The sequence below is a fragment of the Dunckerocampus dactyliophorus genome, chromosome 6, assembly GCF_027744805.1.
Source record: "Dunckerocampus dactyliophorus isolate RoL2022-P2 chromosome 6, RoL_Ddac_1.1, whole genome shotgun sequence".
Taxonomy (NCBI): Eukaryota; Metazoa; Chordata; class Actinopteri; order Syngnathiformes; family Syngnathidae; genus Dunckerocampus; species Dunckerocampus dactyliophorus.
Genome location: NC_072824.1, coordinates 11,314,339 through 11,337,187, shown reverse-complemented (window position 1 = coordinate 11,337,187; position 22,849 = coordinate 11,314,339). Strand labels below are relative to the sequence as shown.

At 41.8% G+C, this 22,849-nt stretch overlaps 2 protein-coding genes across 2 annotated transcripts; one reads left to right on the top strand and one right to left on the bottom strand.

Annotated features, from left to right (window-relative positions):
- Positions 1–112: 112 nt before the first annotated feature.
- On the bottom strand, positions 113–13,523 carry pla2g6 (phospholipase A2, group VI (cytosolic, calcium-independent)). The gene is made up of 18 exons (XM_054780330.1): positions 13,480–13,523; positions 12,805–13,025; positions 12,323–12,535; positions 12,075–12,255; positions 10,832–11,019; positions 9,522–9,618; positions 9,259–9,441; positions 8,039–8,147; positions 6,872–6,988; positions 6,560–6,644; positions 5,405–5,568; positions 5,175–5,325; positions 4,761–4,897; positions 4,354–4,508; positions 4,235–4,286; positions 3,743–3,858; positions 3,590–3,663; positions 113–2,321 (listed from the first exon to the last, which is right to left on the bottom strand). Exons 2-18 carry the CDS (start codon positions 13,017–13,019, stop codon positions 2,174–2,176), a joined length of 2,385 nt encoding a protein of 794 aa, XP_054636305.1. The 5' UTR covers positions 13,020–13,025; positions 13,480–13,523; the 3' UTR covers positions 113–2,173.
- Positions 13,524–14,307: 784 nt separating this feature from the next.
- On the top strand, positions 14,308–22,355 carry cbx6a (chromobox homolog 6a). Its single transcript, XM_054780296.1, has 5 exons — positions 14,308–14,541; positions 15,840–15,883; positions 16,013–16,078; positions 16,215–16,281; positions 17,491–22,355. The coding sequence occupies exons 1-5, from the start codon at positions 14,473–14,475 to the stop codon at positions 18,583–18,585; spliced, it is 1,341 nt and encodes a 446-aa protein (XP_054636271.1). The 5' UTR covers positions 14,308–14,472; the 3' UTR covers positions 18,586–22,355.
- Positions 22,356–22,849: the final 494 nt, after the last annotated feature.

Sequence of the window (22,849 nt, the reverse complement as noted above, 5' to 3'; positions counted from 1 at the left end):
TTGACAATTTTCTGGAGGTACATTCGAAACCACCAAATTGTTTTGTACAATAAATCTACAAATATAAAAATGGGGTGTCGCTCAGTGGTACAGCATTTGGTAATGGTAGTGTTTTAAATTTTATTTGAACATGAATACAAGCTACAATAGAATACATCACATCACTCAATTCACAGGTCCACGTGCCCAAAAGGAGTAGGAAGACACAAATCTTATTTTATCGTACCCCCCATCCGTTCCACATCTATTGCAGCACATTTATTTAACTTCCTGTATTCCATGTGATTTTTTAATACATAGAAGAATGAGAAGGTAATGTGTCAATATGATGATGTAATTAAGATTTTTTCACAATACTGTAGAAATCATATATAATAATCAGTGTAATAATAAATAAATAATGAATTGAGACAAACATAACAAAACAATTTCAAGACTCTTCCTTGTATTTTGCAAATGTCAATTGCTTGTATTGTTTCTTGAATTCGCTGATCTTGGTGTTTTGTTTGAGTTCCTTCCTCAGTCTGTTCCATAATTTGATTCCACATACTGAAATGCTGTGGGTTTTTAGCGTTGTTGTCGCATATGATTTTTTAAGTTTTTCCCTAAGATCATATTTCTCCTCTCTTGTAGAAAAGTATGATATTTTGGGGTAATTTGACTGTAGAGCAAGACTACTTATCAAGACTACCACTATCTTATGTCACACGCGCATTCAGTACATGCAGCACCTGTTATGCCTCCAAGCCTTTTCTGACAAATGATCTACAGAGATCCACAGTAGCACACGTCCACGAGGTGTTCTTTCACTCTGGACAGGACTCAGAACATTGATCACGGGTGCCATCTGCAGGGGAGAAAGCATGACAACAAACTTTCTGCTCCAAGTATGACATCACAAAACATTCTGAGACACGTTTTAATGTGGTCTCTAAATTCTGTAACAGTGCTTTTACTTAAGCAAGCTTTGTTTAAAGTATTATACTTACTGTATTTAGTGTATCCCAATTTCTTTCTGTTTTTATTACAATCACATTTTGCCATTCAAGTTTGATATTTTGCAGTACATTATTAGGTTAGTACCACATTAAAAACATTTTTTACATTGGTTACCTACACATACCTTTACTTGTCTATGGCTTGATTACAACTAAACAAAAATGTGTGTAGTAAACAAAAACATGAAATGTGAACACCTACTCAGGTAATGCCAGACCATAATCAATAAACCGCATATTTTCTGTATGACATAAAAATATTTTTATTGGATATTCAACATTAAAATGTAATGACTATGAATATGTGCTTTTTAAATATATACGTATACAAAATGGGACAATAAAGTAGCTTGTGTCCAGTTGATCTTCTGCTTGAATTTCAAGTAAGTTGGTAACTGTAGTATCCTTTTTTTGTACATCTATAAAATCTAAAGAAATCAATTACCAAAAACTACATTAAAACATCTGTCTTTACAGATTGGATTTACACCGTCAGTGAGGTATTAACACTCTGCAAATAAACTGAAGATACCAAGAATTAGTTTAAACATTTTTTCTTCTCTCGGTAACTAAGGGTCACCAAAATGTTTGAAGCAGCTCTCAGTATGATGCAGTGTAAACTACAACCAGAATAATAAACATGTAGTCAATCAACGTGATCATTGCCTGCTAATGTGATAAAGGTCTTGCACTGGCTCTCATAGGAGCAGGTGTACCTAGGTCATGTACATTTTCCTTCAGATAACATGTAAGGTAAAATGAGGTACGTAGTGGTACAAAAGTCATGAAGAGGTTGAACTTTAAGTCGGTAAATGATAACGTGTGGAGATCATGTGGAAAAAAAGGCTGCTTCGTCCTCCTCCTCATCATGCAAGCAGCATCACATTTTGTCAACAATGCATCACAAGAGATAAGAGTAATATCAATGAGTTAAATATAAAAAAAATGCACACACAAAACTATCAAGAATGGAACGTGTGACCTGTTGTTAAGCTTGCTTGTTCTTCAGAGGTTTGGTGCTACGCCAGTATAATCAGTCACGTATCTGCAGAAGCTGAACTTTCAGAGTGAAGCCCTTCAGAACACTCCTGTCATCTATCAGTGATCCCTGTCATAATTTCATCATGCTGTAAGCATCAGCTCATGAGTGTGTCTGCGTCATTTTTGTTTTTTTTTTAGTTCTCCAAGAGTAGCGCTTTGGCGAGGGACTGCAGCACGTCCCTCTTCTCATACAGGTACATCTGAGTTTCCCACAGCATGTCCACCAGAACGACGTCACTGACTTCATCCAGCATCACTTCCTGAGAAAGCTGCGGGCTCAGTCTGCAGGAGAGGTTATAATTAACACAAAATCCCTCACAAAAATACAGGGGTAACTCCTGTATTGCATTCATTGTTATGATTGCAGGCACAGTGGAGGAAATAGCGAGATCCATGTGCCATCTTAGTAGTGGCAAAAAAAAAACTTGACAATATGAACTTTAAGCCCCAGCTAGAAGAAGCAAGTTGGACCAAATGTTAAAATGTATGTACTTGACCCCAGCTATTAACAATTTACAGTATACATTGGGTTAAATATCCTTAATAATAAAAGGGGAACACGTATATATATGCATATACTGTAGTCTTCAAATAGTGGCTGTGGGTGGTGGTGTTTATTTACTCAACTGCAGAGAGCATGTGGTGTGCTGTGTGCTGCGATACTGTCCTCTTTCTTGCCCTTCTTCCTTGTATCCTGTGTTGTGCCACCGCCTTTACTGGATTGGAATAAATACCTTTCCTAACCTCTCATCGGCTCACGCATCATGGGATCCAGTCTCCGGCACTAGCCGAGCCTAACAGAGCAGCAGGTGTCTAATCAGGGTTAGATGCTTATCAGGGGTGTGGCCTTCATTTATCCATTTTTTAAATTGCATTTATACACATTGCTATTCTAATAATTTTAAATATATATTTTAAAATGGGCCGCACGGTGGTCTAGTGGTTAGCATGTTGGCCACACAGTCACAGTCTGGAGATCGGGAAGCCCTGGGTCGATTCGCCCTTGGGCATTTCTGTGTGGAGTCTCCCGGGGGTGGGTTTTCTCCGGGTACTCCGGTTTCCTCCCACATTCCAAAAACATGCATGTTAGGTTAATTGGCGACTCTAAATTGTCCATAGGTATGAATGTGAGTGTGAATGGTTGTTTGTCTATATTGTATGTGCCCTGGCGACCAGTCCAGGGTGTACCCCGCCTGTCGCCCGAAGTCAGCTGGGATAGGCTCCAGCATACCCCCTAAGCGGCATAGAAAATGGATGGATGGATATATTTTAAATAATTTAGCGGCATATAATTAATGATTCAATATAAAAACAATACACAGTATATAGTGTCTATTACAATTCACTATTACAATAAACCTAGAATTCACTCCTTTTTCAGGACACTACTCTTAAAAATAAATTGACCAAAATTAGCTGACATCTTGAAGAACAGTACTTGAATGTGACTGACTGGTTGTAGTCTCGTAACTTGACATGGACTGCAAAAATGGTGGTTACTGATGTGTCAATGAGACTTACCTGGACCGGGTAGACTGAGTGTAACATACCTGTGGTAGACTGTGTCAATCATTTCACACCAGGCTTTGGCTCTGTCCACTGCACAGCCATCTGAGTCAGTACACTGTCCAAGCAGATAGAGATGATGGTAGTTGATGATACAGACTAAGTGTTTACGCTTGTGATTGAGTCCTGATACCCACACAGTCCACCAGCATCTTGCCCAGCTCCTTCGCTCCCACGATGCTCTTGGCCAGCTCCAGAGGGTTGGAGGGTCGGAAAACATCCACGGAACTCACCGCCACCTGGGGAGGTTTACCTAGCAAGATAGGGGACAAATTTATTTTAGCGAGAAATACACTCACCAGTTACAACATTACCTAACCTAATGCAATCCAGTAGAAGAGTGGTCCAAATTATGCATTGGTAAAAATGCTTTAAAATGCTTTGGTACAGTTAAACAAGGTTTTATGATGGGACATGTGTTTTTCTATTTCCATTAATTCCTATAGGGAAAACGTTTGAGGTTCATCAGCGTCCCAGAAGGTATCGTGTTGCACCATATACCCAGAAGATGTCTGGAGGGATACAATGAGGTTATCTTCACCCATGGATTTCTAGTTATCTGTGTAAAATACATATTTGATACTTGATATTTGATAGCGCTTGTATTGCATCTTAAGTGAGGGTCTTACCAGTGCCAAGGGAAACAACGAGACCAAGTTTCTTGATTTCAACTCCGTGGCCCTGAGAAGCAGGAGATGTGAGATTGTATCTCTACACTCAAATGTGCTTTTAAAGAAAGGTGCATCACCTCTGCTTTTAGAACTTTGTAATACTGATGTATCTCTGACATGGCATCTAGCGTGGGGTTGTTGGCCAACAGCCCACCATCCAGGAAGCGTCCCATTGGGCGGAAGTAGGTGGGGGCGGCACCACTGGACCGGGCAGCTCGCCACACAAGTTGCTCTTATTTAAAGAGAAAACAGAAAAACACAATAATAGTCTGTCATGCGCTTGGCGGTCAAGCAGACACACACACACCTTCATCCGTCACCTTCCTACGCTTACTTGCTGGCTTCACTGTGTATCCTACTAGCAACACATCCTCATTCTCCCATCCTGCAACAACAACACTGCTAGCACACAACACACACACACACACACACGTGCACGTGCGAGACACAGGTAGAACGGGCAGCATGGGAGCAGGCTTCCTACCTTGCGGGATGGTGAGAGGTTTGAAAGTGGCCGTGGTGGCGTAGGGGGGTTCTCTTTGGACGGAGGGCGGGTCGTAGTTCCTGAAGATGTGGAGCTCTCCCGGGTGGCGGTCTGCTAGAACACTGGTCACCATCACCCTGTGGAAGAAGTAGAGGGGCAGCGATGCAAACATCTGGACTCTGAAGTCAAAGTTGTTTGCAAAAGGATGCCTCAAAAGTCAAACAGAACATGGAGTTCAAACCATTCCCACGTGTGAGGTCAGTAAATCTCGTGAGTAGAGATGCTCGATATTGGCTCTTACCGATATCTGATATTGTCCAGCACTTCATTACCTATACCAGCATCTGGTCTTCCCTCAAACTAATGTTGTGTAATAAAGACAATAAACACTATGCTACTCTGCTGGAAGAATACCTGGGATACTGGACATCTGTCATTTTGGTGTTCTCCCCAAATTCTTTCTTCAGGAAGTCCTCCAGCGGGGCAGACTCGTAGGGGCGAGACCCTTTGAACACCTGCTCCTTCATCCTGAAGTACAAGCAGCGGAGATACTCCATGGACTTTCCTGCACGTTTGGAGCACAGTTGTCATCATCTTCATGTTTAATTATGAGAGAAATTGAGGTACAAAGTGAAATCACAAACCATGGATTATAGCCAGGGCCAGGATTCCGCCGGTACTGGTGCCAGCCACCCAGTCAAAGAGTTCTCTTGTGGGCTGGCCGGCTTCTTTCTCCAAGGCAATAAGCATCTGGATCAGAACCAGGCCTTTGATGCCTCCTCCATCCAGACACAACAGTCTGTCCATCCTGTAAAGGAGAGGAGAGAGCTCATATTCACAGGAAAAGGTGTGCCTTTTTACAGGAAGCCACAATCTGTTGAACTTCTTTTTACACTTGTGTGACAATAATAGAAAAAAAGTCAATTCATTGAATGTTTTATTGTTTTTACATTTTAAATACAGTATTAAGTTACTTAAAACTGCCCTGTACAGTTATAAAGGTTTTTATTATGGCTACAGCTTGACCCTGGAACAGATTACACTAAGTCCCCAACTAACGAACACAATTGGTTCCAGACGACCGTTCTTATGTTGAATCGTTCTTAAGTAGGGGAAAAGGTAATATTACCAATGATATAGGTACTACATGTACGTGTATACATATACAGTATATGCGTATGTATGTAAATATGAGTTTGGATGCAGTAGTAATATTAAACGAGGATAATTAATGAAAAAAAACAATAATAAAAGTGATAGAATAATACGTAATGATAAATGTTATTTACCTTTGAAGAGGAGTGGTCGAGCATATGTCGTTGTGGAGGAGTTGGAGGAAGAGATATTGGAAAAAAAGGACAAGTCGTCGTCGTTGGACTCTTCTAAAAGAGGTAGTGTTCTATGGGTGGTGTATTAACTCTTCATAAACTTTAATCACACGCTCTGTCCGGGTTGTACAATTTAGCTTTCCATTTAGCTTTACACTCTGTTGCTCTCATTAGCTCTAAAGCTGCATTAGCAGTGTCACAGTGCCCTCTACTGGTCAAGCATGTACAGTAGCAGTATAAATACTGATTGAGCGATTGACTACAAGGCAAGATAAAATAAAATAAAATATAGACCAGTCGGCTTGTGTTCGTATCCGCGAGTGTTCGCTAGTCGGGTGTTCGTAAGTTGGGGACCTAGTGTATTTCTATTTCCTGTGAACAAAAATAAATCTCTATACTGTATAATGTTCATTGTTAGAGGTTCCACTGTACTTATTAATGTTGGTTATTACTTAATAATGGAACACGCACCTCCGTTTCTTGTTACCGTCCACTTGTGATGTGCCTCCGCTCATTGCAGTGATGGCAGCTCCCATGTGCATAATGTCCTCAAAGCCTGTGAGCCAATCGGAGCAGATGTTAGTGGGGTGCCAAGGAACAAAGACAGGAAATAGGAAAGGGAGTGTAACACCACAATCCCCCTTTTGATTTAGCCAAAATGGTTTGCACTTGTTGATTCATTTAACATTCCAAAAGCTATCACCAGGAAATATACAATGGCCAAATACAATGAAATGATGTCATGAAGGGGTAGAAGAAGACTGAGTGGGGTGATGGTGTTACCTATGCCTGGCGCTACGGCCTTGTTGGAGAGCGGGGGAAGGCTGCCAGGGGAGGGAGGCAGGCAGCGTTGCACACCTACACTACACAGCATGTCCAGCAGTATCTTCCTATTGGGACCTTTGTTAAAGTAGCATGCAGTTATAGGTAGACATGCACACAGACCACAAAAAGCAGAAATACAGAAAGATCATGCATTTTGCAGAAACACTGCAAAGTAAGTAAGTTACATTTCAGCATCGGCACATCGGAAAGGAACCACATACTTTTAAAGCCTTCAAGTTATGACATTAACTCATACATACTGTAATTTCCGGTGTATAAGATGCACCGGTGTTTAAGCTGCACCCACTAAACTTAGAGAGAAAAACAGACTTGCACATAAATAAGGCACACCAGTCTATTAAAGCACACGTCTGCAATAAAATGACATATGCCAATCATGAGCTATGAGTAAAACTCAGAACAAGCTTATCAACCCATCAGAAATCGCAGGACGTCATTGCTCAATATAACAGCCTGACTCACGGTGGCATCTTAGATCGAAGGCTATCACACAGCAACTTAACACTCACTTAACGCTTAACACACTTAACACTCACAAAAAGGTAGCGAAGAAATATACAAGACAAGTACCAATACAAGTTTAAAATAAAAAAAACAACTATTTAACTTTTTCCCATAATGGATTTCTTCCCAGCAGAGCAATTCATTGGCTCCCTTCATGAGCTATCTGTGGAGCTGACCTCATGGGCTCCCTCTGGTGGACACAGGCAGCTGAATGAATTATTCAAGTGCCCAGACAGCTATGGCCAATGAACTGCTCTGCCGGGAAGAACTGCATTATGGGAAAAAGTTAAAATAGTTGTTTTTTTATTTTAAAGTCATATTGAAACTTGTCTTGTATATTTTTAGCTACCTTTTGAGTGTTAAGTTGCTGTGTGATAATTTTAGCCTTACAATCTAAGATGACACCCTGAGTCAGACTGTTATATTGAGTAATGACCTCCTGCGATTTCGGACAGTTTGATAAACTTGTTCTGAGTTTTCTCATAAATAAAACATGCTTCCAAACAGGACAATGTGGTAAAATCATGATTGTTAGTACACAGTATATGTGTTACTATGAATGGACTGTACGTCTAATTGTTTATAACTCAGTGGTTGTACCTTTGCTGGTGCGAGCAGCGATCAGTCCTGGCGTCTCTCCCAAGTCGTTGTGGATCTCCACATCGGCCCCGAACACAATCAGAGCTTTGATCAACTCCATGTGATCCATCTATTCCAACATGAACATTCTAGTTCAGAGGTCAGCAACCTTTACCATCAAAAGAGCCATTTTGCTCGTCCAGTAAAGAAAAATAGTCTGGAGCCGCAAAACGTTTAAAACTTTTAAAAGGTGCAATCTTTTCGAAATTTTACCTGTTACAACAACATAATTCAGAACAGAAGTGCAGAGTGCATGTGTAGGCCTACTTTGAAATAATTTGAACACTGAACTATGTAGACCTTTTTAAGTCGTTCCCCTGTTTGCGTAAAATTAAAACAAAGCGTAGCCAACTTTAACATAGAAAAGCCCATCAGAGTTCACACATCTGCATATGACTGCAATCTGATCAATATTGTTTACATCACAGGCAATTTGATGTGATGTTTGTTGCCATTCTATTGGTCCTGTTCTTGACTGTCTTTGCAGAGAGAGGCATTTCTTGCATTTTCTGAAATTCCTGTTTATTTTTTAATTTGGAGAATAGACGCTCTGATATTTTTATGAACGATTATTTCATGCATTTGCCATCTGTTAAAGACTTCCTCCTCCTTACGATCTCTAGCAGATGTAGTTGAGTTTGCTCTGCTCAACCTTCCGTAGTACAGCATAGTTCCGGAATCTCTTACGTCCACCTGCAGTTCGGTACTTTTCAGAAAAAGCTGAGTGCTTGTTTTGAAAATACGTTTCAACGTTATATTTTTTTGTTGTTTACTAATTTCTCGCTACATATTAAGCAGATGAGCCAGCATCACTGGCAGTGAAGGCAAATGCAAACAATTAAAGTCTATTTTCTTCTGAGATTTTTGTTTTTAGGGACGTATTCATGGTTGTAGATAGCTTACCACAGGGGTAGCACACTTGACTAAACAAGACGTCTTATTTGTGTCTCACTGCACGCACTGCTCCCCCCCACTTGCGGTGAGTCAGATATTACAAACTCTTTTGAAAATGCACATTTCCTTGACTTCGGTGTAAAAAAAAAAAAAAAATCACAGAGCTTGGCGAAGTGAGATGCAACAAGGAGGCTGAAGAGCTGCATGCGGCTCCGGAGCTGCGCGTTGCCGCCCCTGTTCTTGTTAGTTTTACCTTAGGATTTGGGGACAAGCAGATAAACAAATACCTTCATGGCTAGGTGTAACGCCGTGTTGCCATCCTGCCCCTTCAGGTTGGCGTTGGCGCCATGGGTGAGCAGAACCATGGCCGCTTCGAAGCGACCCTTCTTGGTCAAAATGTGGAGGGCGGTCTCGCCAGTCTTGCTGAGGTAGTTGATGGCGCAGTCCTTCTCCAGCAGCATACGACACATCTGTAAGAGAGTTTATCAAGTGTATGAAAGTCAAGCTGTTTAGGTGATAACCACCATACTGAAGGTGCGATGTTCCTCACCTCGGCTGTTTTCGCCCAGTGGAGGGGCGTCCCTCCATACAGCGAGTCTTCAGCATGCACCTGGTCAGGGTCCGCATTTAAGACCTCCTCTGCACAGCTGACAGAGATACACATGCAAAGATAGATACATCTTAAAACAACGATTGCATTTAGTCAACCCAGAATTTGTAAAATTCTGAGTAATGTCTGGAAAACATTCCTCTTAAATTGCACAAAAATGCCGTAATTCAAACGGCATATCTGGTATCTGAAGTATGTGCTTTTTTGGTTGGCGTTGTTATGATGCCAAAATGGAAGCGTGCCATCAATGGCAAAAAAAAGAAACGAAAAATGTAATTATAACCACAGAATCAGAAATGGACATTAATTTGAAACAGTATATATAGCATATGCATCTCTTGGCTGCTCAGTCCAAAGTTCTCGTGCATGTTACAAAGCATCGGCTGCACAGTTTACTCTTTTCAAGTTTTAAAATTCAGTGGTTAACTTTTTACACTTGGATGACATGAAATGTTAAAAAGGGGCTGCACGGTGGTCTAGTGGTTAGCACATTGGCCAATACAGGAACAGCCTGGAGATCGGGAAGACCTGGGTTCGATTCTCCCCTGGGCATTTCTGTGTGGAGTTTGCATGTTCTCCCCGTGTGCGCGTGGGTTTTCTCCGGGTACTCCGGCTTCCTCCCACATTCCCAAAAACATGCAGGTGAGGTTAATTGGCGACTCTAAATTGTCCATAGGTATGAATGTAAGTGTGAATGGTTGTTTGTCTATATGTGCCCTGCGATTGGCTGGCGACCAGTCCAGGGTGTACCCCGCCTGTCGCCTGAAGTCAGCTGGGATAGGCTCCAGCATGCCCCCGCGACCCTAATGAGGATGAAGCGGTATAGAAAATGGATGGATGGATGGAAATGTTAAAAAGTGCAATGCATGAAGCCTGCTACGTGTCTGTCGCACACCATTTATTATTTTTAAGCTGCAATATACAGCATTTACTTCTTTTTACACTTGCATAGCAGTTCAGAAAGGTAAAAATGGCAATGTTCCACTTCCCTAAACACAAGGCATCCATCACTCACCACCACAGTTAATGAGGAGTGCACAAGTTAGAGTTTACTATACAGTGGCTCACTTATTTTTACACTTGAATGCCAATTAAGAAAAGGTTAAACTGTGACTTGAAACATTGCTTGTAGAGTTACTAAAGGCTGTAAAGGCTGATGGCGTGAGAACGTGGAAGTGGATTGTGTTTGACCTCACAGTTTACTGGCTGCTGAGTTTTATAAACGTAATCATCTTTAGTCTTTGTCTCACCCCTTCTCGCTGTACTTCATGGCGGTGTGGATCGGGTAGCCAACTCCGCCCAGGATGTTGCACTTGGCCCCGCCCCCCAGGAGGGCTTTGATGGCCTCCACCCTGCCCAGGCGGCAAGCCACGTGGAGCGGCGTCTCCCCGTTGTTGTTGAGCTCATCCACGCCGGAGCACAACCGCGAGCACAGGACCTAAGTGAAGGAGCAGAAGTGTTGTGAGCCATAAACTGATGTATTGATTTTTCAAAGGAAAGTATTTCTTTAGTCAATGATGTGGAATCAGATGGACTGAGGTTATACTGTGCAGATGCTTAATCCTAATGGATTTCACTATGTGGCAGCAATTAATTCAGGCAATTAGTTTGCTGCCTAAATCTGCTACAGTAGAAACTGAAACGGGAAGTAAACATGAAGAGGGCAGAGTTCAAAGTGGCTCAAATTTGAAGTTAAAAACAAGAACAAAGTTTGCTGTATAGTATATACCTACGAAACAGATTGGTAGATAGTAAATAGAATGAGGTTCCCTGTTGTTAAAAAAAAAACAGCTCGCAAATAATTCAGGTGATTGGGAAGTTTTTTCTCATTTACACAAGGCAAGTCATGTTTAATTGTTTAAAGAAGCTTTAGAATACACCATATTTCTGCATACAGTGAAGGCATGTACTGGAAGGAGGTATCCATTAAAGAGGCCTCTCTTTGTAAAAATGCTTATATTAGGGTGGAGTTAGTCCTTTTTAGTTTTGGTTCCTATCCAAAAAAAAAAGTTGTGTCGTTAGAGGTTGAATTAATCTATCCCCATTTGTTTCCTTATGTCACTTAACACTGATACACATTCCTGAACACTGGAACTCAAACAGTAAAGCCTGAGGGCTTTTAGCAAAGTAGTGTCTTTTCAGGTTTGCTCTTGCAGCATGGCTATAAGACCATACTAATACTAAGTGGCTTGTTGCTATGCACCCCTGAACGGTGGTGGGATGTGGGGGGCTGGAGTCAACCGTCGACCCCTAAGCAATTACAACAAAGTAGGCGTGGTCTGGGGAGGAAGCTCCACAATACAAGAGTGTCAGCCAAGAGGAGAAGAATGCAGATTTGCAGACCCTCTGCACACCTTGAGATTTATGGAGTATTTTATTAGTGCCCCAATGGGATAATATATTTTTAAAAGCCTCTGAAATGAGCGGGACAGGGCTCCTTGAACTTAGTGATTTCTTGCTTTTCAAACTGTCTGAATGTAACCAGAGGTTTACCTGGATGATGACAGGGGAGTCATGCTTGGCGGCAAAGTGCATGGCCGTCTCCCCATGGTGGTCTCTGATGTCCGTGCGAGCCTGGCTCTCCTCCAACAGCTCCTTCACACACGCCGAGTCGCTTCGCTCGCACGCCAGGTGCAACGGCGTCTGACCCTGCACATCCCGAGTGTTGATCTGACTGCAAACACAAATTGGCCCATTTAGAAAAGTCCACATAAATCAAAACCATAAATAACCTGTCTCACCTTTGGACATAGTTATGCTTGAGGCACTCCCTGAGCCCCGTATCCACCGCGATGTGAGCAGCGCTCCAATCCGGGTGGTTGCGGAGGCAGTCCACGATCATCTGCGCCGTCTCAGCCTTCATTGGCGGGAGTGTCTCATAGAAGGGCGGGAGCTTCAGAGCGTACTGTGGGAACCAGTTCATGGCATCCTCCTCTGACGCCACCTGAAAAAGTCTGGTGACAAAAATTCCTCAATATTTACATACCATATACTCATACAAAGCAAAGCACAAGAAGGAATGCTGTGACACATGGCTCAATTGGACCAATGAGTGTCCCAATCAATTCATTCAAGTTAAACTGATGAGCTGTTGATTCCGTTTGTGAGTGGACCTTGAATGTCAATAAATCATCACTGTAAATCAATCTGGGAGGATTTAAAGGACAGTCAACTAAATCAACATTTCTGAGCCATCATGTCACAAATAATGCAACAAACTGACCTCAGAGCAACCGTAGGTGTGTCGGGGCACATAAGCACACAGTCCCATGATTGACATTGGCCATTCTTGTACAGAACCAGACGTCCGTCTTGTTGCAGCTTGACCTTTCCTCCTCCACCGTAGTCAGACAGCTGCACATCCCTCACCCGATAAGGGTTGGTGAAGAGAGTTGATACAGAGGAGACCGTGTCCAAAAGACGCCCCAGGAACTGCATTGCAACCTGGCATGAATCACAGAAACGGTGGCAGCTCTCAATTAGGTGATGTCTGTGCATTTGATAGAGACCAGTGATGTAATAAATGCAGAGTATAGTAGTTTTCCTGATATGTAGCGTTTGTTTTTCCATATAAAAACTGTGTTGTTGTTCCGTATAATGCTTAACACTTCCTATTAAAAAGCAATGGAGTAATAATGTAATTTAAGCATTACTGATAAACAAGAGACTCCATTCGTTCTGTTGGCAAGTTTTTGGTCACCCGGCTTCAATTACATATCAGGAACAGCGTCATTCCCGATAGGCGGTGCGAACAGTCAGTGAAATGTCATTAACGCCGGTTCATGCCATCTAAACAATAACTGAATAATTTACCGTTATATTTAGTGAAAAGAGTTGCCTGACAAGCCTAGCTAATCGCATTAAATGGCGTACAAGCAAGAGGTTAGCATCTACTTACAGGGAGCTGTGATGTCTGACTTCTGACAGTAGATACACACCAACCCCCGCCGCACTGCAACCAAGCTTGTAGGAATCATGCGCGAACCAATCACCGCAATCGATAGAGAGAAAGTAGGAGGGACATAAGACGCGAAAGGGAAGCCACAAATTTCTATTTCATTCATACTTTAACACACAAATTGGCGTATACGGGATGGACACATAAATATTGACTATTTAAATTATTTTACAAATGTAAATTTTACTAAAATTGGCATATTTTTTTACATAAATGCAAATATTAACAAATTAACATTAATTCTTTATGCATATACAAATCAATCATGGGCATTCTTTTTGCAAATAAAAAGTTAATAACGTTAAGAAATACCACAACACAAATACAATATTAGAAGAATAAAAAATAAAATATAACAAAATATATTGGGGTATAAAGCACAGGATATAAAATAATATAAAGAAATAAAATACAAATATGCTGATGAATAAACTAACGACTAGGGCAATATAAATATGGTTTTATCATACAAATAAAATAAAAATATAGTTTTTAAAACCTGGATTTTACAATATATACACATTTGGAGCATTATTTTAGTATATAGTAATGAAAACATAACTAAATATGAATGTGAACATTCAAAATCAATACATTTCTTGAATCTTTGTAGAAAAACTTTGGTTGGGCATGGATAGATAAATTTGAAACTTTAGCATTTTGTCACACTTTTTTCTGCTTTTCGGTCGTGATGACGTCATCTTAAAAAGGAGCGCGCGCTTCATGTGTGCGTTCTCTTCCTGGTTGCCATGACGACCAAGGGGGCTGGCCTTGACCATGTGACACACAACAGGCTGTCTTTGCCGCGCTGCAGAACCCAGTAGGTGTGTGTGTGTGTGTCTCTCTCTCTCTCTTTTGGACAGTTCGGCCGCGGTCGAACCGAGCAGAGACAAACTCCTCGCCTGGGAGATCAAAGAACTGAGACGAAAAACGATGGAGCTCTCCGCCATGGGCGACCGCGTATTTGCCGCGGAAGCCATATTGAAGCGCCGCGTCCGAAAGGTGAGTCTCCTCCGCCGCCCGACCCGCGTGTTTTGACAGATGTTGGTCGCGGGAAGTACACCAGCTCTGGCGGAGCTCTGTCGTGCTGAGCGGTGGAGGCCTTATGCTAGGCTAGGTTACTTGATAACCTACGGAGCTGTAAGTTCGAATTTCTGGTCTTTGGGACGTTTTCAGGGCAGTAGAAGTGGCACAAAAGGAGTGTGGCTGCTAAAGAGTGAGGGGAGTTCTATCCTCGAATGCTGGGGCCTTATTTATCTAGCGGCTAATGCTAACGAAAGCTGCACGTTTGCACTGTGGGTATATACAGCAGATTGCCTCGCACATTTTTGCTTTCTTTTACAAGATTCAAACGTACTAAACACGGACTTTTAAAATTTCAGTTGTTCTCTCTGGATTTCTATTAGATCCTCAAACTTTGGGACTACCATAAGGTCACTAGCATAAATCAAAAGCTTGTAAACAATGGTGGGGTGCAAAGGTCAAGTGTCATGTCCATGCAGTGAACCAGTAGCCCCCCGCCCCACACACACACTCACACCAAATGCCTCCCATGACCCCTGAATGGCCTCAACTCGGTCCTTTTACTTTCATGTCTTAAAAAACGGCTTCTGCTACAATAGGACACTTTAAAGTTCGAGGCACACCAGAAGACCTTTTCTCGGCAGCTTGATTAAAATAAATAAAAACATCTTCAAAACCTAATAAAATAGTGCTCCAGAATAAAGTCATAAAGTACGACAAATAATCTCTGTATTTTTATAACATGTGAGCGACCATTTTTTGGAATCTGCTGCAGAAATGCTAGTCAAAGATCCTATATGTGACACAACACTGCTGTTTTACTGTATATCTACTGTACTCCAAGAGTACAGGTCAAAGATCAGAAGATCAGAAGTAGGGTCACTTTGCTGTTTTCAAGGACTTACTGCAAAAAACGCTTGTCGTTCAAAGATCCTCTGTCTGACAGCAGATTTTAAGTAATCTGCTGCAAAAATGGTAGCCATAGGTCCTCAATAGGACAGGAGTGCTCTGCTGTTTTTAATTCAGGATCTAATGCAAAAAACACTAGTCAACGAGATTAGATACTCCCGAATCAAGTCATTTAAGGGCCAGATTTGGCCCATGGGCTGCCAGGTGATTAGGAATTGTCTAGACCTTGTTGAAAGAGTCACTGATGAGATGAAAGAAATGACAATAAAACAAGAGGAGGAGGAAATGAGACCAAGATAAAATAAATACATAAATAAATACATATGTATGTATGTTTTTAGTCTAAAGTGATTTTTTTATAATTGCAGGGAAGACTTGAATACCTGGTGAAATGGAAGGGATGGGCAATGAAGTAAGTGATGGCTTTTTGATGGTCACACATGCACTGTGAAGCTAGTTTTAATGTCTTAAAATAGAACCCCCTTCTTTTTTTAATGTGGTAATAATATGTGTCATCTTTTTTTCTTCCATCCTCATTTAGGCACAGCACCTGGGAGCCAGAGGAGAATATTCTGGATGACAGGCTCATCCTCGGCTTTGAGCAAAAGTGAGACAATGTGTTTATTTTCTGTTCATCTGGGTTGTTTGGCCTAAATAATAATTATTTGAAAAAGCTGATTGTTTGTCTAGGTTGTTCTGTTTTTCAAAATAAACTAATATGTTACTGTTTTCTCTCGTTACAGGGAACGAGAGAGGGAGCGTAGCGGTCCGAAAAAACGGGGGCCAAAACCCAAAAACCTCGCCACAAAGGTTTGAAGATGAGCTATTGAACCTCAGCGTGAAAGGGGCTATTATTTGCCGTATTTCATTAAATAGTGGCTTCCGCTGTTCCCAATTAATTGCCGTGCCACATAAATAAATATAATCGCTAGTGATGTCCGGTATTGGCTTTATTTCCGAAAACCGATATGCCGATATTGTACAACTCTCAATTTCCGATTGCGATATCAACCGATACCGATATGTGTAACATCATATATCTTTTTCTTGAGTAAAACTGTTCTATAGTAACAATACTCTTAAATGAGTACAGTTGGCTACTCCACCCACCTCTGAGTAGATAATTAATGTCTTTACATATTTTATATAAGAATACATTTGTGGTTCTTTGATTTGTTATTTTTGGAAAGATTTAATTTATTTTTAGTTAAAGGGGTATCGTTTAAAATACGTGAATTTGCTGATCATTATTTTGATTGTTAACGTTCATGTTCTTATTTTATATTCCTATTTTATTGCACTAAAACTACTCAGCGAAGCGGCGTCTGCGTATATGGTTTTGACAGCAGAGCTTCCTGTTTCCCAGCATGCTTTGCTGTACTGTCGCTGCTAAGTTACATGTTTAGAGCTCACATAGTTGTCGGTTATTCTGCATTATTCGTTGGTTAGTGTCTTGTCTGTTAGTGTCTTGTCTATTTAACCATTACGTTGCTGTGTGATGTTTTTTTTAAGCTCGTTCTTAAAAAAAATACCATGAGTAAGACTAGTGTGTGGAATGGTAACCCCATTGAGATTTTTAAGGAGCTGGTAAATTCATTGTGAGTTTTGTTGTTACTCTGCTTGCGTTACCTTATTCTCATGTGTGAGCAGCACAGTGTTGACTTCATGATGCAGGAAGTTCAGCAGTGTTGCAAGTTTGCAACCTTGGCGCCAAAAGTTCTGTATCAGCTTTTGGATATCACGTTTTTATGCCAGTATCAGCCTGATGATGATGATCAGTGGCCGATAATATCGGACATCCCTAATAAGCTGCCTGAAATTGATACCACCTAAAAAAAAAAAAAAAAGCCTTTTATAGTCTGTGTGAAAGGGGCCATTAATTACCGTACTTCCTCAAATCGTTGCCTCCCGTCTAATAGATGTCATACCTCTTCATATACAGATGTATACCTATGGATATGTACTTGTATGAGAAAAATGATGGAGTAGAAAAAAGCATTAAAAAAAATTTCCCCCCAGGCACGGGCGGCGAAAGGAGAACCAAGCAGCAGATCCACAAAGTCCCACCAGACGACATTGCGCTCCTTTTCCTCTGCTCCCAGTCGAACGGCCCCTTCCTCCTCCTCTGCCTTGCCTCATCCTTCACCATCCTCTTCCTCAAGTGTGGCCCCCTCCCCTAAGCTCAATTCACTGGCCGCCACCCACAAGCTGAAGAAGGACATCCATCGTTGCCACCGCATGTCCCGCCGCCCTCTGCCCCGCATGGACCCAATGTCCTTCTCCAGCCCTGGCGGCTTCCCGTCCCGCCCTCATGTCTCCCCCTTCTCCGAGACCGTCCGGATCCTCAACCGCAGGGTCAAGCCTCGCGAGGTGAAGAGGGGTCGTATCATCCTCAATTTGAAGGTGATCGACAAGCCGGGACGCGGCGGCTCGAGCAGTGGAGCCAGGAATCTTCCAGGGGGGCGCCACAACATCCCCTCCCGTAATCGCATCATCGGGAAGAAAGGAGAGGCTCCCTACAGACCTTTCCAGCCCCCGCTGAAGATGCTTGGCTTCCCCATGTATGGGAAGCCATTTGGGCTGCAGTGCGGAGGTCCTCTGGCCTTCCAACCTCAGCCTGGGTCCTACAACACCAGGAACACGCGCCCAGCCCCCTCCCGCTATCAGGCTTCTCCTTCTAGCTCCAGTGCCTCGGAAGGAAAATCTCTGCCCACTGCTGCTGCAGTTGAAGTCTCCCAGTCCAGTGAGGCTCCAGAAGCCAGTAAAGGTCCTGCAGAACCCCAGAATACCCCGCCGTCTGCCACCCCTTCAGTCTCACCTACCCCAGCAACCTCCCCGTCTTGTGTGGGAGGGGATGAAGAGATCCCAAACCCCTCACTGCCCCAAGATGCGGGAGGCCAACCCCAACCCGCGAGGGTACCCGTTGAGGGGGACCCCGACTGGCACCCAGAGATGGGACCTAGCTGCAAAGATGTGGTGGTCACCGACGTCACCACCAACCTCGTCACTGTCACCATCAAGGAGTTCCCTTCTCCTGCCTCAGGCCCCGCCTCCCCGGCTTCCATCAGCGCAGAAAACTGTGCTCCTGAGGAGCCCAACATGCCCAAGCCATAGTAAATTGCTTCATAACACCACTGGTGTTTAAAAAAAAAATGTGCCCTTTTTGCCATTTGAGGCCCCTCCCACCTTTTCCTTAAAGGTGCGTCCACATGTACGCACTGGCCGCAGTAGGTACACCTGTACAGTCAAAAAAATCTGTCTTATGTAGTATAGTGGTTGCTGCATCACTGAGAGCTCTTTCTACTATTTTGTTTAATATAATATAAAATAGAAACATTGAAAGTGTACTGTAGTGTTGCAATCACAAGAATGACATTGTTGAATTTTTACCTCGCTGACGAAAGTGAGCATTATCTACTACGATACAGCAGGTGTACCTAATAAAGAGGCCAGTGAGTGTACATAGCTATAAAAACAACTCCGCCCAGCCACTGAATCGTAACAAAAGGTGTATTTTTAAGTGTATACATTTAAACTGGGCAGCTAGTAGGTCCTTCTTGTCCACTTGCACAGCACTGATGCCTTCAGGCACGCTCGGACAAGCTATACCGTAATTTGTGAAAGAGAAGAATGCCCTTTAGATCACGCTTTTGCTGCCACAGCAATTTTGAATTAACATTGTTGCGATATATGATTTTACATGTTCTTGCACTTGGACTCTCACATTGCAACAATTTACAGCGAGGTAAATAATCACTGCACTTGACTGCATCTAAACAGTATTCTATGTAGTTGATTAATGCCTTTCTATTTCTATTCCCTTGAACACGTACAGTACAGTATATGTACACATACACACACGCAACAAGCTAGTATTTATATGCACGCACACCATTGTGAGCCGCGGTAGACTTTGTAAGTTATCCTTGTCGCCATTTGCCTCTTGTCAGTTTTACTCCAACACTCTTCGTGAATCTGCAACGTCACGCCCAGACTCTTAAACTGGGCCTGAAGTTGATCTTTTCTTTTCTACAGTATATACCTGTACACACTGTATGCCACATTAGTGCTGTGGGTCACTACTCGTGTGTCAAGTTCTGGAAGGTTCATGATGATCCTTCAAAGCGTTAATGTAACTCTACTTTATTTCCTCAAATTGTGGCAGACAGTTTACTCAACTACAGAAAGTACCAGGTGTTTTGGAGGCTGATTGTTCTTTACGTATCGAGGCCAAGCATTATAGTATTGTAGCTGTAGTGTAATTATTCGATCTGTCTCTTGCTGCACAGTTGTGAAACAATGCTGGTATGTATTTTCCCATATTTGGGTGTTTTGATTATGCGATTTTGTTACATCCTGGATATTGTGGTTTCTCTGCTATGATGTCACGCTATTAAGGCTATAATAGAAGTAATTATAGCTACCTAATGGTTATTTTTTCCCTGGGCTGGTGGCGTCTAGTTAATGTGGGTCGTTTATTCAAGTGGACAGTATACCCTGAAATCAGTTGAGGCTTGGTGTCTGCTAGAGTAAAGGCTGCTGCTTGAGGGAATATACTGTACATGTACTGTGCAACTGATTAAAGTCAGATACTTATTCAAGTGGACATGGCGTCTAGTCGAGCGGAGGCCACTATTTGAGGAAATACTGTAGTTTGTGCTAAAACCTTTAAGTGGACTATGTAATGGAGATTTGGGAACTACTAGAGCAGAGACCCTAAATTGAGAAATATGTTAGCTTGTGTGTCTATTCAAGCAGAGCCACTTAAATGGACCATGCAATTAGTTGAGGAATGGCGTCAACTAGAATGGAGTTGACTTTTTGAGGAGATATAGTTTCTCCATCTATTTAAGATTAGATGTTTGTCATAAAGCGGACATGAGATCTAGGCCTGGTGTCTACTAGAGCAGAGACCACTATTTGAAGAAGTGTGGTTGTTCGTGGATTAATATGAGGCGTTTATTCAAGTGCCAAATGTACTCGGAAATTTAGACATGGCATCTGATAGAGTAGAGGCCCTTATATGAGGAAATACTGTAGCTTGTGCGTCTGTACAAGCAGAGCCATTTAAGTGTCAATGCAATTAATTGAGGATCTGTTTGCATCTGTTAAGGTCTGTTTAGGTCATGTTTATCAAGCAGACAGGAAATCGAGGTATGGTGTCTTATAGAGCGTAGGCCTTTATTTGAGGGAATCCGGTTGTTTGTGCCTCCATTTAAAATGAACCCTTTAAGTGGACCATGTAATTGAGGTATGGTGCCTAATAGAGACCACTATTTGAAGAAATATGATAATTTGTAGATCAATTTGAGGCTTTTATCCAAGTGCAGAATGCACCCAGAAATTGAGACATGGCATCTAATAGAGTAGAGTCCCTTTGAGAGCCATTAATTGAGGCATGGCATAACTACAATAAGGCGACTGTTGGAGAAATAGTGGTTTCTGCATCTATTTAGGGTCAGATGTTTATTAAGCGGACATGAAGTCAAGGTATGATGTCTATTAGAGAGAAGGGCTTTATTTGAGGAAATACGGATGTTTGTGCCTCTATTTAAAATTAAGTCAGGCGTATCCAAAGTGCAGCCTGCAGCTTGTTTTTTTATTGGCCCGCGGCACATTGGATAAATAAAATTAAACCAAAAACCCCTGCTAAAAATGGAAAAAAATTTTTAACCTTTTTACAATATCAAAAAATACATACAAATATCAAAGTGGCCCACTGCATCCTTTGATTTTCAGTATGCAGCCCTCAGTGGAAAAAGTTTGGACATCCCTGCTTTAAGTGGACCATGTAATTCAGGTGTATACTAGAGTAGAGACCACTATTTGAGGAAATGTACAGTAATAGCTTCTGTGTCTACACAAGCAGAGCCATCTAATTGGACCGTGCATTTAAGTGAGGCATGATGTCTACTAGAATGGAGGCCGCTATTCGAAGAAATATAACTTTGTGACACTCTGCGATGTCTTGACCTTCTTAGAACTTGACACAACTGAATTACAAAACGTCTGCATATGTTGCCTTACCTACCGCTGCTCCGTTCACCCCTATCCCCGCACTCCCAAATAAACACACTTCCATGAGCCTGCCACAACTTAAGCATGAATATGAAGACTGCATCATTAGCAAGCTGTAATAAAATGTGAATGCCTTCTGTTTTGAACACAATGTTACAATGTTTCCTCTTCTGCATACTGGATGGTTCTATTTGTTGTCAGTACTGTTTCAATACTCACAGGTTACACTTGAAGGAGTTTATTCCCAAAATATCACATGAAGAAACTACACTTGTTTGAAGTGAAATGATCTTTGGAATAGACTCTTCCAATGGACTGTATCTCTGCTAAGTTGTGGGTAGAAGTATCTAGAAGTGGTGTTAGGCTGCTATTGTCTTTTTTTTCCGCATAAAGGGTTAGCACAACTCAACTTAGTGGCCTATCTTTGACCAAATAGGGCTTGTGATTTTTTTTTATTTTTTATTAGCCACATTTTCCAATGTTTTTAAACATTGTTGTATAATTTCCAGTGCTATATTTAGCACCACTAGGAAGGATCCTTGTTTAATGCATTGAAAGTTGTGCTTTTTAATCCTTTTTTGTTCCTCCTATATGTATTGAATTACAATATTTTGGACATATGCATAATTGTGTTAATGTGATGCAATTCAGTATGACTAGAAGTCAGTTTTTATTACTTGTACGAATTATGTACATTGTATTAGTGCCAGGGAGGGTGACATTGTAATGTATCTTTCTGAAGCATGTTTTACAAACCCTTATTGTACAGATTATATATTCACTGTCATGTGTTATTTGTTAGGCTCCTTGTTGCTTTACGTCTGTGTTTTATTTTACAAGGCTTTAAATTAAAAAGCTGTTAAGAAGCAGGTAACGGTCTCATTCAGCAACTGTGGAGAACACAGTTTCGTGAAGGTGGGTTCTACTTTTTTACATTTTTCCCATGGATAACAATTTATATTATCTGGGGTACATCATCCAACTCGGGGTGCGTTTCTTTATTTGCGCTAAACTTTTCAAGCATGACTTGCTTGTTTTGGATCAGCGCTTATCTCTGCTAACCACTGCAGTTCTCAAATATTTCACAGAGTGGCACTGTTTAGCTGCTGAGAAGGGGCGGAACGTGGCATTTCAGGGATGCTGGGATCATGAAGCCTGGGTGTGTTTTTATATATCAACATCAAGGTATTCCATTTACCATTATTTCTGCTGTGCTGAATTCAATACAGAATACACCAGAGGCGCCCTGCCTACTCAACAGTGGTGGCCCCTCCCAGGCACCATATGCCCTGTGTTCAAAGGTCAGACGGAATTACAGTAGTCCCTGTGGTGCCATAGTAGCAGTGGCCCACTTCTGTGC